Source organism: Triticum aestivum, chromosome 2D (assembly GCF_018294505.1).
Source record: "Triticum aestivum cultivar Chinese Spring chromosome 2D, IWGSC CS RefSeq v2.1, whole genome shotgun sequence".
In the NCBI taxonomy this organism is placed as follows: domain Eukaryota; kingdom Viridiplantae; phylum Streptophyta; class Magnoliopsida; order Poales; family Poaceae; genus Triticum; species Triticum aestivum.
This window is the reverse complement of record NC_057799.1, coordinates 370,424,546-370,440,687: the sequence shown is the minus strand read 5'-3', so window position 1 is coordinate 370,440,687 and position 16,142 is coordinate 370,424,546. Positions and strand designations below refer to the sequence as shown.

General features: G+C 42.2%; 2 protein-coding genes across 6 annotated transcripts; both read left to right on the top strand.

Annotated features, from left to right (window-relative positions):
• The first annotated feature begins 1,948 nt into the window (after positions 1–1,948).
• LOC123053198 (probable alpha-amylase 2) lies at positions 1,949–6,384 on the top strand. 5 transcript variants are annotated; one of them, XM_044476625.1, is made up of 13 exons: positions 1,951–2,205; positions 2,329–2,529; positions 2,634–2,673; positions 2,777–2,814; positions 3,403–3,529; positions 3,612–3,838; positions 4,079–4,224; positions 4,337–4,455; positions 4,748–4,836; positions 4,915–5,037; positions 5,151–5,186; positions 5,623–5,721; positions 5,806–6,384. In XM_044476625.1, the coding sequence occupies exons 2-13, from the start codon at positions 2,518–2,520 to the stop codon at positions 5,995–5,997; spliced, it is 1,248 nt and encodes a 415-aa protein (XP_044332560.1). In that variant the 5' UTR covers positions 1,951–2,205; positions 2,329–2,517; the 3' UTR covers positions 5,998–6,384. The 5 variants fall into 5 exon arrangements, with proteins under 5 accessions (XP_044332557.1, XP_044332555.1, XP_044332560.1 ...); XM_044476622.1 differs by having other exon boundaries at positions 1,949–2,205; positions 2,329–2,526; positions 4,748–5,037; XM_044476620.1 differs by having other exon boundaries at positions 1,950–2,205; positions 4,748–5,037.
• A 776-nt stretch (positions 6,385–7,160) lies between these two features.
• On the top strand, positions 7,161–13,217 carry LOC123053196 (uncharacterized). Its single transcript, XM_044476619.1, has 12 exons — positions 7,161–8,265; positions 8,362–8,496; positions 8,693–8,837; positions 8,945–9,226; positions 9,449–9,710; positions 9,860–10,026; positions 10,119–10,229; positions 10,831–10,882; positions 10,974–11,083; positions 11,186–11,314; positions 11,905–11,994; positions 12,310–13,217. The coding sequence occupies exons 1-12, from the start codon at positions 7,325–7,327 to the stop codon at positions 12,835–12,837; spliced, it is 2,952 nt and encodes a 983-aa protein (XP_044332554.1). The 5' UTR covers positions 7,161–7,324; the 3' UTR covers positions 12,838–13,217.
• The last annotated feature ends 2,925 nt before the right edge of the window (positions 13,218–16,142 follow it).

Sequence of the window (16,142 nt, the reverse complement as noted above, 5' to 3'; positions counted from 1 at the left end):
CACAAATAAACACGCCCGCAAATAACAAAGTCATATTAGACCAAAGTTTTGCCTAAGTGAGGAAAAAGAAAAGACAGAAGCAACCAATGCAGCGATCGACACCTACAAAAACGACTAAATCCGCATCGATCTTATCCCGACACCACAAGGACAACAAGAAAGATTCTTCGACGATAATCCCTTATGGGAGGGAGCGATGCTCAAGCACCGCCATTACCAGATCCAACCACCAAAGGCCAGATTCTAAGTTTCCACCCTAAAGAACAAGTCTGAGCATACCCGAGCAATGCCTTCAGCAAGGCTACGACACAAAAACATCGCAATTGCCAGGTAAAACCAACTCGGTTCATACCTTGGGTTTTCACCTCGGAGCTCCAGACTAGGTACTCGAGAAGCACCAACAAATCGAAGTCAATCATGTGTTGTCTCCACCACTTCTCGCAATCCCAACAACTACATTTGTTGTGTCAATAATCCCACTGCCACCGCTGCACAACCATTCCTCCATGTCAAACCGTTGTTCATAGGTTGCATCTCGCTATTAAAAGCAAACATGCTGAAGTGGAAGCCGCCAAAACTCACAAAGAGCCTTCCGTCAGCATCTCACAACATAGCGAGTACAAGCCACCCGCAATAACCACCAGATCTGGAGAGTTTTCGGCGTCCACTCCCGAGGGCAGGCCGGTGCCGCCATGTTTAGATCAGCAGATCCACCCCTCATGAGTATCCACCCGATGAACTAGTCCGCACGGCCGGCCGGATCCAGCGCTTGAGCCATTGCTGCTTAACAATTTTATAGGATGCAGTGGCGCGAGCGATGCAACCGGCTGCCACACGCATAACCGCCATCATGCTCGCACCAAGCCGTCGAATCCACGGGAATTGCTGACAGACGACTAACTCCATGTCCAGCCCACACACACCATCATGGAGGCTTGGCTCGCTGCAGAACAAAGAGCAGGAGGTCATCACCATGCCTGGATCGCCGCCCTGCTGCTACAATGCCTCTCCGCCAGTGTGGATCGTGGCTGCTGCACCATGTGCTGTTGCCGTTGCATGTACATCGCTTCAAATCCGTTGTCGTATGTCGCCGCCATTACCGAGTATAGAACCGCCTGGACCCCGCCGCCACCGTCACCCATAGGGGCTTTGCCCGGCGGCATTATCCGGCAGCGGGGAGGGAGCGAGCTACTGGCCAGGAAGCGGAGGAGTTAGATCGGCAATCACCCGTGCCGTCCGTGCGACCGTGCCCATGCATGTATGTATACATAAGAGCAACTGTTAAAATCATTGACAATTACTTATAGTATGCAACAATTAGAAATGTTTAATGTCCGGCCTGGGTTGAAGTATGTACTTTTGAAGGACCATGTAGAATTTTTATCCCATTTTTGTCTTCTTATTATGAGAGTTGAGAGCTTTTGGACTGAAGAAATGAATTTACCACTAAAAAAAATCCCTGGCTCCTTGGACGATGAATCTTATTTATCTTAAAAAGAATCTATACTTTTGTGAAGCATTGCCTGCAAATCCGTACATGGTTTTGTGTGAGATTTAAGAAATCGTACCATTTCAGCCATTTTTTTATCATCATTCTAGAATATTGCCACATGGGTCCTAAATTTTCCAGGCAACATAAAGATCATAGCACCAAAATCCTCCTCAATTCGCAATTATATATGTCATTTTAAATATTGATACAATTTCATCATTTAAATTCAACAGTTTTTTTTGTTTGTGTGCGTATAAGTTTGAAAAAAAATATGATTTATTTTTGCCATGAGAAAGTGATTTTCAGTTACATATCTTAACATTTTGTACATATCAATTGTAAAGTTACCAAAGTTTGAATGCACGTTTTTTGTGAAGCCATACACATTTTTTTTGGGGGTAAAAGTACCGATTTTGTTTTTTGAGAATTAGAAAAAGTACCGATTGACCTCTCACCAATCGCCATTGGGGAGGGACAGCACGGAGCGCTGTTCCTCTTCTTCCCCCAACCTCACTCCTCCGCACGAACAAGCCTCCAGGGTCCACTCAAAAAAAGAAAAAGAAAAAAGAACAAGCCTCCAGGGCTCCGTCCAGCGGGCGAAGCACGCCAACTCGAAGGATTTCTCTCTCTATAGTCGTCGCCATCCACATAACCCGCTCTACCGAACTTCCGAGGAGAGGAGATCCACCTGGTCTGGTCGATTTCTTCTGTTGGTGACGAACCCCTAACCTGCTTGGATTGTTCTGTTTTTTCCCCCTTCTGTGAGCAGTCCAATCCACGTATCTCTTTCCGGGACTGATATCGACCCATTCCTTTCGCCGCGTTCTCGTTTGCAGCATGGTCACGGTGGAGTTCTAACTGCAGTTGGTTTTCAAGTAATTTGGGGGGTTCAACAGGTTCAACAGAACCCCAAACCCTACGTTAGATCCGCCCCCCTGCCGAGCTCCGCTACGTTTATGATATTGTGACGGCATCGTATAGTCCTTCGCTGCTTACTTGGCGCATTGTTGAGGCTGAGACTTTTAATGGGCCAGGTGGTGAGTGCGCCACTGTTGTGCTTTAACATTTTACAAGGTTGTGTGCTCGTCTTATCTGACGACTGAGCCTGTTCTGATGCCCCTGAAATGACGAAATTGTGCAGGTTTCCGATGCTGTTGTCCAAGAACAGGCAGCTGGCAATGGTAATCACGACGTAAACTTACATCTTCTTGCAGCATGTTGTTTTGGTTATTTGTTTGAGCTCCTGATTGGTATGCGGTTGCTTTGTGGCATTTTCTTTGCCAGGCGGAATCATTAAGAATGGGAGGGAAATCCTATTGCAGGTGAGAATATGTCTAAGCATGTATTTCGTATCATGCTGTGTATCAAATCCAGAGATATGGATCTTAGAAATGCGACTGGACTTAGAGACTGTTCATTCCAATCGATAGATATCAGGATATGTGCTCACTTGCTGTGAAACCACAGCCAATAAGAGTGTTCTGTAAGCTGCACCACATAACTTTTTTTCAATTACTATAAAACAGAAATAATTTCATTCTTACCGATAATTATTCGGATGTATCTGATCGGCATCGGTGTGGAAACTCAATGACGTATCAGGGTAATCTAGCATTTAGTTTCTGTTTAGTTTGAGTTATTTTGCTCCTTGTGCAAAGTACAAATGGGAAAGAAGCTATTGCTTATAGTAGTTGGTCTTGTGGTCTTAAGGTTGCGTCATGTCTTGGTGAGCATGCATTTGTGCATCGTCGTAATTTGCATTTAGCTTGACATGTTTCACTCACCAATTCAAGATAAGCTATGATTATTTCCCTTATGATAATGGCAACAGGAGTAGTGCCTTACATGAATACAGAAAAGCTCATTTAATGAACAAGTACGAGTTCTCTCACATATCTTTTGTGTGTCAGGCTTTTAACTGGGAGTCCCATAAACACAATTGGTGGAGTAATTTAGAGGGCAGAGTTGCCGACATTGCTAAATCTGGGTTTACATCAGTATGGTTGCCTCCACCGACACAATCGTTATCTCCAGAAGGTAAGCTAGTCATGAGTTCACCATTACTCTTTTTTATCAAAAGAATAGTTGCAGAAAGTCTGACTGATGTGTTTCTCCACAGGCTATCTGCCACAGAACCTGTACAGCCTTGACTCTTGTTATGGTTCTCTTCAGCAGCTAAATTCGTTGATTCAGAACATGAATGACCACAATATAAGGGCTATGGCTGATGTAGTTATTAACCATCGAGTTGGAACTACTAAAGGATCAACTGGGATGTATAATCGTTATGATGGTATCCCAATATCATGGGACGAACATGCTGTTACATCTTGTTCTGGTGGGAAGGTAGCCATTTTACAAAGACTAAGAATAAAGAATACAAAGAACAAAAAGAAACCCCCGTATAAACACAATGACTAGGGTACTATCGACCTGGAGTTCTACTTAGACTTATAGTGATGGATAAGTATGACTTGGTTTGTGCAAGATATTCCTATTTTGTACAGCCTTTTACTTATCACCATACCTTGATGGCTAAGCACTGTTATTAAGCATTACTCAACTTTGGTGCAACTTATTTATCAGGGGAACAAAAGTACTGGTGATAACTTTGATGGGGTTCCCAACATAGATCATACCCAGCCATTTGTAAGGAAGGATATTATTGAATGGCTGATCTGGCTTCGGGAAACCATTGGTTTTCAAGATTTCCGCTTTGATTTCACAAAAGGGTAAATAGTCAATTGGCTAGAAACATACTATTATGAAACAAACAAATTGACTACTGTTGCCATATTTTGCATTGTGAATGTGCTGATTTGCCACATTTTCTGTTTAGTGCAGTTATGCTTCAAAGTTTGTGAAAGAATACATTGAGGAATCAAAGCCTCTTTTTGCAGTGGGGGAATACTGGGACAGCTGTGAATATGCCCCCTCTGACAACCGTCTGAGCTACAATCAGGGTAAGAGATATGTAATGGCATCTGTACTGATTACTATGCCACAATGATGTAATTTCTAACCAAAGTACTCTTAAGACCAATCCCTTGACTGACTACCATGAATATTATTACCACTGTCTTGGTTTCCTCTCATTTGTCTGCCCATCTCTCTGAACCGTTCTTGGCATGGAAGGTTTAATTTACTACTACGAATGCAAGGCAGTTCTGTAACTACATCAGATTGTCTCCACGCATTTGTCATATTGATGAAACCAAATAAAGATATACAAGCAACATCTTTCATTTTTTACAGATAAACATAGGCAGAGAATTATCAATTGGATAGATAGCACTGGAGGACTTTGCGCTGCGTTTGATTTCACAACAAAGGGTATTCTTCAGGTTAGAAATGATCATGGTTCTACAGGAGTAAACGAGTCTTTGGTGATTAGTTTGACCAGTTTGGTGTTGCTGGAGCAGGAGGCTGTGAAAGGAGAGTTGTGGCGTTTGCGCGACCCTGAAGAAAAGCCGCCTGGTGTGATGGGGTGGTGGCCTTCAAGATCAGTTACATTTATTGAAAATCATGACACAGGGTCAACTCAGGTCCATCTTTCCCCCCTTCTTTGCTCAAGGCTAACTTTTCCAAGTTAATATTTGCTTGGAATTGTTCATAGGGTGCTATTAAGCACATCTAATTGGAAGTTCTATTATTTCAGGGCCATTGGCCATTTCCATCTGATCATGTCATGGAGGTATGCCATCAGTTGTTTGCACTACTTATCCATAGCACTGGTTTTCGTTAGAAGTGAATTGCATGTTCGACGTCAATTTATACAACGATGATGATTTTATAAAACCCTGACGCCAGTTAAATAATGATCGTAGTTATCAAAAAGTTGTTCGTCACATTAAGAATTTCAAGACAGATATCATCAATAAGGATCACATGTTTATATTTGAATAGACAAAGATTTCACCCATATTGTATCTGACTTGATCTAGATAAACTGTTAGTCTGTTTCAAGATGTGACCACTGACCATGCTGCTGCAGCTGGAACTAGTATAGAAGTGAATTGTGTGTCAACAGACGCTTCCGCATCATTTGCTTTAGAACAAGCCAGCTGTTCTCTTCGGAGATATAACTGTTAGTCATTTACTAAACACATGCACAAATAATTGTCTTTCAGGGATATGCTTATATACTTACGCACCCTGGAATCCCCACAGTGTTCTACGATCATTTCTTTGATTGGGGAGATTCTTTCCACGATGAAATAGCAAAACTGGTATTCTGCTCATACCAATCTATTCTAGCATACATCTATGACAGCTGTTTGCCCTAAACTTTGAATATTATTTTGTGTACCCAGATGGAGATTAGGAAATCCCAAGACATACATAGTCGTTCAGCTGTCAAAATTTTGGAGGCAAGCTCAAATCTGTACTCGGCAATAATCGATGATAAGTTGTGCATGAAGATCGGAGAGGGCCCCTGGTGCCCAAGCGACCCAGAGTGGAAGCTGGCGGCATGTGGAGACAGATATGCCGTGTGGCACAAGTAGGCAGCGACAAGCCGCATCAGCGTGCCATATTTCTGCTGAAGAGAAGATATTAGCCTGGTAACTGAAGTACACCACACCAGATTACCGCAGCATACCTACACCTATCTATTATGAATAATGATATGTGTGAGTGGAACCGGGTATTCCTGAAGAGGCGCTAATGCCGCGCTTCTCCTGCCCGTCTAGGTTCGAGTTCTGGGACATACCTGACGGCCACCTTACTTTATTCAAGTGCCAAACTTCGAAAATAGAATAAATTGTTATGAGTGCACCATGTCACTGCATTCATTTGGCTAGCCAATAATATAGGGCATCATCCTATCTCTTTATGTATGAAATGCAGAATGTACAATTATAATGTGACAACTACACACAGCTGCTTGATTATATAGTACTCCCTCCGTCCCACAATATAAGATGTTCCAAAAAGTCACTTTGGTGGACGGGTGCATTGGAGCCCTATATTTTGAATAGTGTCAAAATGATATTTTGAAGTTTAAAAAAATTCCAAAAAAATATTCCACATGTACATATTGATGTATGTTACACAAGAGGAAATTCTGATGATGAAATAAGTAACCAAGTGAGTTACACACAAATGACAAAATCGTGATTTTGGAAAGATGAATAGTGCATGTATTATTCATTACTTAGATATCGTCATTTTATCATTTTTACATAGCTCAAATGCTTACTTATTTTATCGCCAAACTTTACACATGTGTAATATCCATCCATATGATCATGTAGAACTCTTTTCTTTTTTTAAAAATTTTAAATGTGATTCTTAAACTATTTATAATAAAGTCCTCCAATGCACCCATGTTCCAAAAATCCACTCTTAAAAAAACATCTTATATTGTGGGACCGAGGGAGTAGAAAAGAAGTTTCATGTTTTAGTTTCCTCGGTGTTATGTATTCGTGGAAAGTGTATCTGGACAGGTTGAGGCAATTTTCAAAGGTCGTGTGCTCTCGCAGCATTTTGCCTGTTTGCATCATGGCAATCTTCCCTCGGAAGGAGGGATTCCTTCCCCTGCAAGGAGCCAAGGAGTCGCCTGGCATTCTTGCACACAACTCCCTTAGTTCCTGTATATGTACTATGCAGTTCTTAATCTTCATTACAATTAAGTCCGTTTCCCTCTCTTCGCTAGGTGTTGGAGAGAGGGCATATTCTGTAATAATCATCTTATGAGTATTTCGGAACAAAAATCTCATGTATATATACTCGTGCAAAACAAATGGCGGGAACAGGTACAAAATATAAATCCCTGGCTCACCTTCCCGCCGCCGGCTCTTCTCCCCTTCCCAGTTCCGTCCCTCCCACCTCATGGCGGTGGAGCCGCCACCCAGCAACCACCACGGCGACCCATCTACTCCTGGCGGCCTGGGCTACTTCCATCTCCGCCTCCTCGGCCCCGCCGCGTCGCTCTTCCTGCTCCGCTCCGACCGCCTCTATTCTCTCTCCTTTTCCCGCCGCCGGGGCTACCGCCTCCGCCTCATCGCGTCCCCTGCGCGTCGCCGCAGGCGCTGCCGCCGCCGCGATCTTCTGCTCAGCACTTCTGGCTGCGTCCTCCGCCTCACCCACTGCTTCTCCAGTCCCGACGCCGTGCGCGTCAATGGGCTGCCCCTCCACGGCGGCGGCGGCCCGGTCGATCTGGCCGTGGGCGACGAGGTCTCGCTGCTCCTCCTCGGCTCCAGGTACGGATTTGTGGCGGAGAAATTTGTCGCTTGCGAAAGGGGTGACAAGGTACCGGGGTCCTGCGAGGAGGTTCTTGTGCTGAGGGCAGAGTCGCTCCGGAAGCGGCTAAGAGCGATCTCGGAGAGCCAGGACCCTCTTTCTTTCTTGAGGGATTCACACTGTGCACATGCTGGAGTGAAAAAAGCGAGAGAAGGGGGTGGTTTATTGTGCCAGGAAAATCCAGTTAACTCTGTTCCTCAGGATAATTTGCGGCAACAAGAATGCAATTCTGATCAAAACAGATTGGAACACCAACCCGATGTTACAAACGAAGATACAGTTCAGTTGCCTCAAAGAAGCAAACGATGCAGCAATGTAGAGCTCAAAGGATGCAGCAATGGGAATGTAGAGCAGCATCACACGGAGGGTCGCTACTCAGACGGGAGCACATTCTTCCTGAACCGCCTTACCAGCATAAGACCTGAAATGCGAGCGGAGCAACGCAGTGGAGTGACCCTTCCACAGCTTCTCCACCCTATTGGCAGCTTGTTGCGAGTGTTTATCGCAACGTTCACCTCTGACATTTCCTGGTGTGTGCTCTCTCCACTGTTGAATTTTCCCCTTTGTCATGTTGAGATCCATGATTAAATTCCCCATGGAAGTCCTAATTGATGTACATCTCTCAGGTTCCTGGACTACTGTAAGATTCCCCAGTACCTGCCAGTAACAATAGCATGCCACAACAAGGACAGATGCTGGAGTGCGAACAGTGAAAATAGAACTGCAGCCCCTTTCGAAAACCATCCTAATTTACTTCTAGTGTAAGTGGCAACCCAAAAAATCTTGCAAGCTATAATATCTCATGCTTTCATATTTTGAATCCATAGGGTGTAGGCAAGTCAGATACAGCATCTTAGTTTGCAGTATTTGCTGAGCTTTATGGTAGATCAAAACAAGATAAGCATAACTTTCCTGGAGGATTAATACTGATTTGTTGATGTGTATTTTGCCTTTAAGATACCCCCGATTTCCAGAAGTGATAGCATTTGGAAAGGATAGGAAGAATCAAGGAGTTGCATGCCACCATCCAAAGCTCATAGTGTTACAGAGAGAGGACAGCATGCGTGTTATTATTTCTTCAGCTAACTTGGCACCTAGACAGGTCAGTGTTACAGTTCATGCCATAATGCCTTGTCTTGAACTCTTTATTTTTTTGCTGGTGATTTCTGTTACTATGCTCTTACTGAAAGTAAACTATACTTTGTGCAGTGGCATCTCATAACAAACACAGTGTGGTGGCAAGACTTTCCCCGTAGGACATCCCCCGATTATTCAGGTCTTTTTAGTGCATTCGAGGGACCAAAATCTGATTTTGCTGCTCAGTTAGTTTCATTCATAGGATCCCTTATCAATGAAGTCCCTAGCCAAGCATATTGGATAAATGAGATAGCAAAGTATGATTTTGAAGGAGCTGGTGGGTACCTTGTTGCTTCAGTACCAGGGTTGTATATGCCAAGTCCTTGTTATTTGGAGTCCAATTATTGCCTTTCAGTAAGTCTACTCTTATTACTGATATAATATGTGATGTATATTTTCTTGTTTACTGAAGCCCTTAGGAAGAATAACTAAACATATAAACTATATTCAACTAAACAACATGCTATCTATGATTTGCGTACATTCTCAAGTAGAAACACTTGTCCTAACTTCTAGTTCTTCATTAAAATAGTTTCGACCTATTCCCTGACCAGACACTATCGATTATTTATGCAGGAAAAACAGATTATACATACAAAATCTTCACATAGAATATTCCTTGGTTCTGTGCAAACATCTGTAGTTGGTTTATCCCATCGGTTTCACTTACCATCTGATGCCGGTTCACAACTGAAAGCCTTGTCTGTATTTCTTGGAAAATGCCGTGAAAACATGCATGGAACTACAGAAGTGATCTTGAAAAGAAATACAAATATACCTGCAGATGCTAATGCTGTGAGTGTCCTTGTTGCTGATCTGGATAAATTTTGTGAGGAAGGTACATGCAAACCTCAAAATGTGTAACTTTTACTGCATGTTAACTTGCATCCTGATGTGCTTTGTGTTTCATGATTCATGTGCAAATCAACATATTTGCTTTTCTTTCTGTTATTTTAATCAATACCCATGTCCAATGCCCCGAAGCAGATTCTGTCCAACTTGGTTTCTTGCCTAGAGAGGTTGCGAAATGGGTATCTCCCCTTAGTGACACGGGCTTCTTCAAATTTTCTGGATTTATCTACCCTAGAGAAGCCCTGGAAGCTGCATTTGGAGCAACTAACACAAAAGTGCAGTTGCTTATGTATGTATCAAAGGTATTGTAGGAAGATCTCAAGATGCCTTTTGATATCTTTGCAGTAGTTTTGAGAAACCCATGCTGATCTTAAACTCTTTCTATGAAATTCAGGGTCCAGAGTTTTCTCAAATTTCAGGGCTGATCCAGGATGAGCATCTTCCTTCATTGTGCTCACTAGTAGCGTGCCTGAAAAGAAGCCCTGGGCTTTGGCGGTTAGAAGAGGTAATAAACCAAACTAAAGTTTGATAACATAATTTACTATTCCATATTTTTTGTTAAATTAGTGGTAATACTTACTCTGGGATACTTGAAATTCGTAGCTCCATAGCACTATCAGGTGATTGACGTAGCTCACATTAATTTTTTGCCACCATTTAAAGGGAACAGTCTTCTATTCTTCGGTTTCATACCACCTTACATATTTTATTTCGTTCAAGTATCATTGGCGTAAGTTGAATTATCGTTTGTATATGACTTGCCAATATATATGATAAATTACTCCATGAAAATCCTGTGAGAATTACAAATAGTATAGGATAGATGCGATAGTGTCTTTCTGGTTTAATTGTCTCCCCAGTCCCCACTGTCCCGCGTGCGCACTCTATCCAATATGATTCTGTTAGTTCTTAAATAGACTGACTAGGAAATTCAGCGTTTATTCTTCTTGCCTCGTATTTTTTTCACGGGGATTTCATGCCTCCTTTTATCAGCTTGTGTTTAAAGTTTCCTAAGTTACTTAGTGACTGTCTAAGTTAATCCTTTGCCCCCTGCTATGTTTAGTAACCCATTGTCTTAAACTATGATCTGCATTGTTCTGCAACAGGTATTGTCACACTTTAAGTGGCCTGAAACACTGGAGACTGATTTTATGTACAGTGAGTAAAACCATCTTTCTTTTGTTACTGGAAGCCAATCATCTTAATATGGGATTTTAACTAAACACGTTTATTTCGAATTATATTATAGGTGCTTCATCCATCGGGACTTCTATTAATCCACAGTTCATTGCACACTTCGCTTCAGCGACAGGTAAACGATCCAATCACGATGTTGACTCCGAAGAATCTGATCCAGAGGTAATATTTAATTGCCCCATGAACCACACCATCTCAGTAACTTCCTGGCTTTTTACTCATTATTCATGGACATTCATTTCCCATGTTCCTCGATCTTCCTAGTGGGGTGGCTGGACAGCAGGCCATGAGCTAAAGAAGCCATCAATCAGTTTGTTATTTCCAACAATTGAGAGGGTGAAAAGCGCGGCTTGTGGAATTCAGTTGTCCAGATATTTGCTTTCTCTACCTGAGGTTGATTTCTCTTTCCAAAATTTTGATTATGTGCTTATTTTATCGGTTAAAGAGCTCATGACACATTCACATCATATTTGAAGTTCCTATGGCCTAGCTACTTCCTTCAGGATGAAGTTGCATATTAATCTGGGATGCTTTAGTTCAATGAATTATGTAGCTGTGCACAATGAAATAGGCGACACACATCTCTGTAGTTGGAGAAGCAAGTGATAAGGATATTAATGACTTAGAGGTGTTCCTTGTATAGCAGATACATTGCAGTGGGAATAGTTTTTCTTCCATTATAATATCCTGTCCAGAATATTGTAGTCTGGTGGTTGAAGAAAGAAGGCATAAGTTATATTTTATGGGTTTTTTTTAGAACGAAGACGCTGGGGGCGTCCGGCTTTAAATTAATAAAGCCCACAACAGGCAGAGTAGCGATAGGACAGCTGTTACACGAAACATACCAAAAGCCCACGGCATATCTAGAGACTTAAGTTAGGGAAGGGTTCAAGCCGGGCAGCGAGCATATTACAAGGCATAAAGCCCATGACAGCGAGCATATGGTTTTACTTCTACCCATCTCATATACTCCATTTTTACAGAAAACGTGGCAAAGATTGAGATCTACCGGCATATTTCATGATGCAATCCCACATCCACATGATAGGATAGGGCATCCTATGCATGTTAAGGTATGCTCAATATCATAGCGTAAATATTCATTGCCTTCTCTTGTTAATGCTGAGGTGGATAGCATATGTAGGTCTTAGGCGACATCTATATTAGGGAGGATGATGATTCAAGGAAAAATTATTATATAACAATTCGATTTAATGGATAATGGGGGAAAGGAATTCACAATGATGAAAATAATTCTCTCACCCTCAACAGGTCAATGGAGTGGTCAGCTTAGCAGAACTAGAGGCTAACTTTAATCATCATCCCCAATATGGATGTTGCTAACTAATGAACCCCAGTTACAATATTGACATCATACTCTATACCAGGTTGCTCAGAGGCGATTCCGGTCTCGGTTAGGTGGCCATTCATTTGGCTGGACTTACTGTGGATCTCACAATTTCAGCCCAGCTGCCTGGGGACAACCGTTGCGCCCTACGTCCAAAGCGAATCCTACTGATGCCACCAGAGGAGCTCCTTCTGGGTCAAGGCTGCACATTTGCAACTATGAGCTGGGCATCATTCTCATTGCCCCGCCGCCAGGCATGTCAAAGGAGGGCAATGGAAGGAGGCATGGGATTGATGGCATATCCCTTCCATTTGTCATCCCTGCACCACAATACAAGTACAGTGATAGGCCTGCGACACCGCTGGCTATGCGACAAGCCATGGCCGAAGCTTGTATTCCGCAGAGCGACTTGTCGGAAGAGACTGACGAGGATATACCAGATGAAGATGACGAGCATGTGGTTGAACTATCTGACTGCTGTCCTGAAGAGAAAGAAGAGGAGAAGATCTACGCAGAGACTCTATGGGGTCAGGTGGATTCTTCGCAGAGCCAGGGAAAAGATTCGTGAAATTGGAGGCTGGCTCTGCAGTCTTTCACAGAAAGTACAGATCAGATATTCATTGAATAAGAACGTCCATGGAGAGTACATTAGATCTAAACATGACAGTTTACAGACAGATTCCAAAAGTTCCTTGAGGACGCTGGTTCTCATATGAAGTTACAGGCATAAATCACATGAACAGCCGCCTGAATCACCAGGATTATTTCTTATTAAAGGATTGTAGATGATTCAATTGCTTTTTTAGCTTATATTGTGTGTACATGTCTTGTCATTTATTGTTGTATTGATAATTATCATTTGTACACTTATCGACAGAGCCTGGAAGGCAACAATTTCTGATGTAAAGAAACATTGGAACGAAATGTTTTACTTAACTTTACTGTGCATGATGTGCCTTGCCTAGTTGAGTAATTCATCAATCTTCAATCTGTTATTCTATTTTTTTTTCTGCATGAATACCTTTGTAACCCTGCTATAAGGTAATCTGCAAATGAAATAATTTTTCGCCTTTGAAATTAAAATAAAACCTGCATCTTTGATATATTTTGTAATTTCATCTTTTCCATCTGCAAATTGCATGTAAGCAAGAAATACTGTGCTGGTTGACCACACGTAGATAATTGCAAAACCCTTAGCGCATCTCTAGCTGATCCTTATATCTTAACTCCTTATACTTAACTCATAATTTGAGGAGTTAAACGGTGTCTGGACCTAGTCGAATCCTTATATCACATACATTTCAAATTATTGTTTGAGTATCCATGGGATCTTCGACCTCCTCCACATCCGGATCATTGTTCTCCTTGAGCATACCTAGCACTATAATGATTGAGATCGTCGAGGCCTTGGATGTGACGAATGCAATTGAGACATGAAACTTGAGCATACCCTCCACGCTACAATGAACAACAACAAGCTCAAACCCCACAGCCGCAAACCACCATCAATGTTTTGGCCGAAAAAGAAAAGGAATTTATTTACCTATGGCATTTCATTGAGCAGTTGGTTGCGGGCACGGCGGCCAATCCGGCCTGCGGAGGTGTAGGGTTGGCCGGAGTGGGGCTATGATCCATCGAATGAGAAGAAGGTGGTGTGGGCGTCGGCGCAACCTTCTTCTTCTTCGCGCTGCCTCGGTGATCGCCTCCGCCAGCTACCTTGCTCGCTTGCCGTTGATCGGAACAGCGGGAGGGCGCTAGGGCATCGCCGCAACCGTTGAGGCCTTGCCGCCGGCCTTTGATGCTGGCGCGGCGGTCTGGAGTAAGTTTTTTTGTCCCAACCTCTTCCTTGGCACGCGCGGCGGTGGAAGGGTTGATTCCGACGATGTTGAGCCAGCGGGGTCGCAAAGTCAGCTTCCGTTTTCATTCCGCCTGGCATAGAAGGCAACGACGGTGGTGACGGCAAGGTTTGGTGGTGCTGGCGAGAAGAGATGACGCCTCGGGCGGGACGGGGAGCAGCCAAAAATTATCCTAAGAAGTGGTGTTGGTCAAGTATATTTGAGAGAGTTAGGCTCCCTTTTAGGATAACTCCTTAAAATTTTGCTCCTCCAACCTCCTAAACCTAGCCTACTACGAAGATGACAAACTTTATTAACTTTCTGATGCGTTTCACACAAAACACCAACTTGCTTGTAATTAAATCTGCCCACACGGATTCAAGTCCTAGACTTGCGCCAGGTGATCATATTTTCTTGAATTTATTGCACGCTTTCCATCACTACTCTTTCAATAGTATTGTGTGCCCCTCAAGCATGACGTGTACGAGGCGACTTTGCAATATAAAGATCTGCGTCAGTTTCTCAAAGATGTTCATATGGATATGGTGTGCGTGTATGTTTGTTTCTAAAAAGAAATAAAAATAACACTGACATACATACCCTTAAGCCAGCATGCAAAATAAAATGGGAACAAAGAATGCGCCACCCAAATTAATATTTAATGCTCGCATCCGCATTTGGTCGAGGATACGATGGATACTTCTTTTTTTTAGTACGAAACTAGGTAATTGCCCGTGCGTTGCTACGGATGTAAAAATATTTTGGTTGTTACACACTAATTGTGCAAGCGTGTCCCTTCAGAATCCGCACGCATAAATCATGCTTCGATTTTTCAGGAAAACATTGTAGGCTTTTTCCCTCAAAAGTCCTTCTTCCTCCATCCGCTACCTGTCTCCACAACACAAATATGCCACTGTTAAAAGCGCATCAGGCACCCCTACAAAAGAACACAAAATACAATCTACACATGAGCAATGATGTAAACATATGTAAATTTATGATCTGCAAGAAAATCACTGTGAAAATAACTTGAATGGAATATTGTGGAGACCCTAAGGTGTTGAACTATAAAATGCAAGTTACAACTGCTCATACACCTACTTTTTTTCACATGAGTATTACTTATATGGATTACAAAAGAAATATTGTTGTAGAAAATGGTCTACTGGGAACTGCTACTAAACTTCAGACATCTTTACTACACCATGAATCTTACACACCAAATACTGTAGAACATAGAACAAGCACACCATCTTGTAATTCTTTAGTTGGAGAGGTGCATGCATGATTAGCCAGCATATATACAGTCTGCAGGCCATCGAATGTAATGAATTGTGCTCAATGGTGAAGAATCTTGCAGCAAAGTGTTTCCTACTCATACTAAATGACCTATCGAATTCAACGTTGGTGGGTCCACTCGACTAAGGTGTGCTATTTCAATTACAAAATATACTTGTTTTATCCATCGCAATCATTAAGGTAAACTGATTTTTTTGCGGGTAAAAGCTGAACTGATTTTCAAATATAAGTTAATCTAAAGATTATGTCGTGTTCTCAACTTCTCCCTTCTGGCTCCTTTCTCTTTCTTCCCTTCGGTCCATTGAGTCCCTTCTTCAAAATCACAATGAGTAGCAAGAAAAAAAATTAGTACATTGCAAAAGCTTATCTTGAGAGAAAATTTATACAAGTAAAATTTAGCAGCTTGACAAAAACTTGCAATCGATATAAAACACTGTGATTTCTGCATAAGAACAATACAAATTATAAATTTTCTTAAAAAACTGACGAAAACACCTTTATTCTATCTCAATGCCCGATGTAAGTCTAAAAGAGTGACAACAAAGAGGTTGATCACATCATGAACTGAAAGCTCTTAACTAAGGCAACATATCCTTTCTCAATATCATAATAATTCCAGCCCTCATCTCCTAAATTCTCAAGCAAGCATTTTCTCCTAAAGAAAAATTGGTGACGAATTTCATACTACAAGTAAATTAGAGAATAGATGAAAGTATCATATGAGAATTACATGTGTGTT

What these genes read in the sequence shown, in the direction of transcription:
- LOC123053198 (XM_044476620.1), top strand. An exon ending in GGAGGGAAATCCTATTGCAG is followed by an intron (nt 2,815 to 3,402) that starts GTGAGAATATGT and finishes TTTGTGTGTCAG; the next exon opens with GCTTTTAACTGGGAGTCCCA. An exon ending in CATCTTGTTCTGGTGGGAAG is followed by an intron (nt 3,839 to 4,078) that starts GTAGCCATTTTA and finishes CTTATTTATCAG; the next exon opens with GGGAACAAAAGTACTGGTGA.
- LOC123053196 (XM_044476619.1), top strand. Translation starts at nt 7,325, where the DNA reads ATGGCGGTGGAGCCGCCACCCAGCAACCACCACGGCGACCCATCTACT. An exon ending in CTAACTTGGCACCTAGACAG is followed by an intron (nt 8,838 to 8,944) that starts GTCAGTGTTACA and finishes TACTTTGTGCAG; the next exon opens with TGGCATCTCATAACAAACAC. An exon ending in GGCTTTGGCGGTTAGAAGAG is followed by an intron (nt 10,230 to 10,830) that starts GTAATAAACCAA and finishes GTTCTGCAACAG; the next exon opens with GTATTGTCACACTTTAAGTG.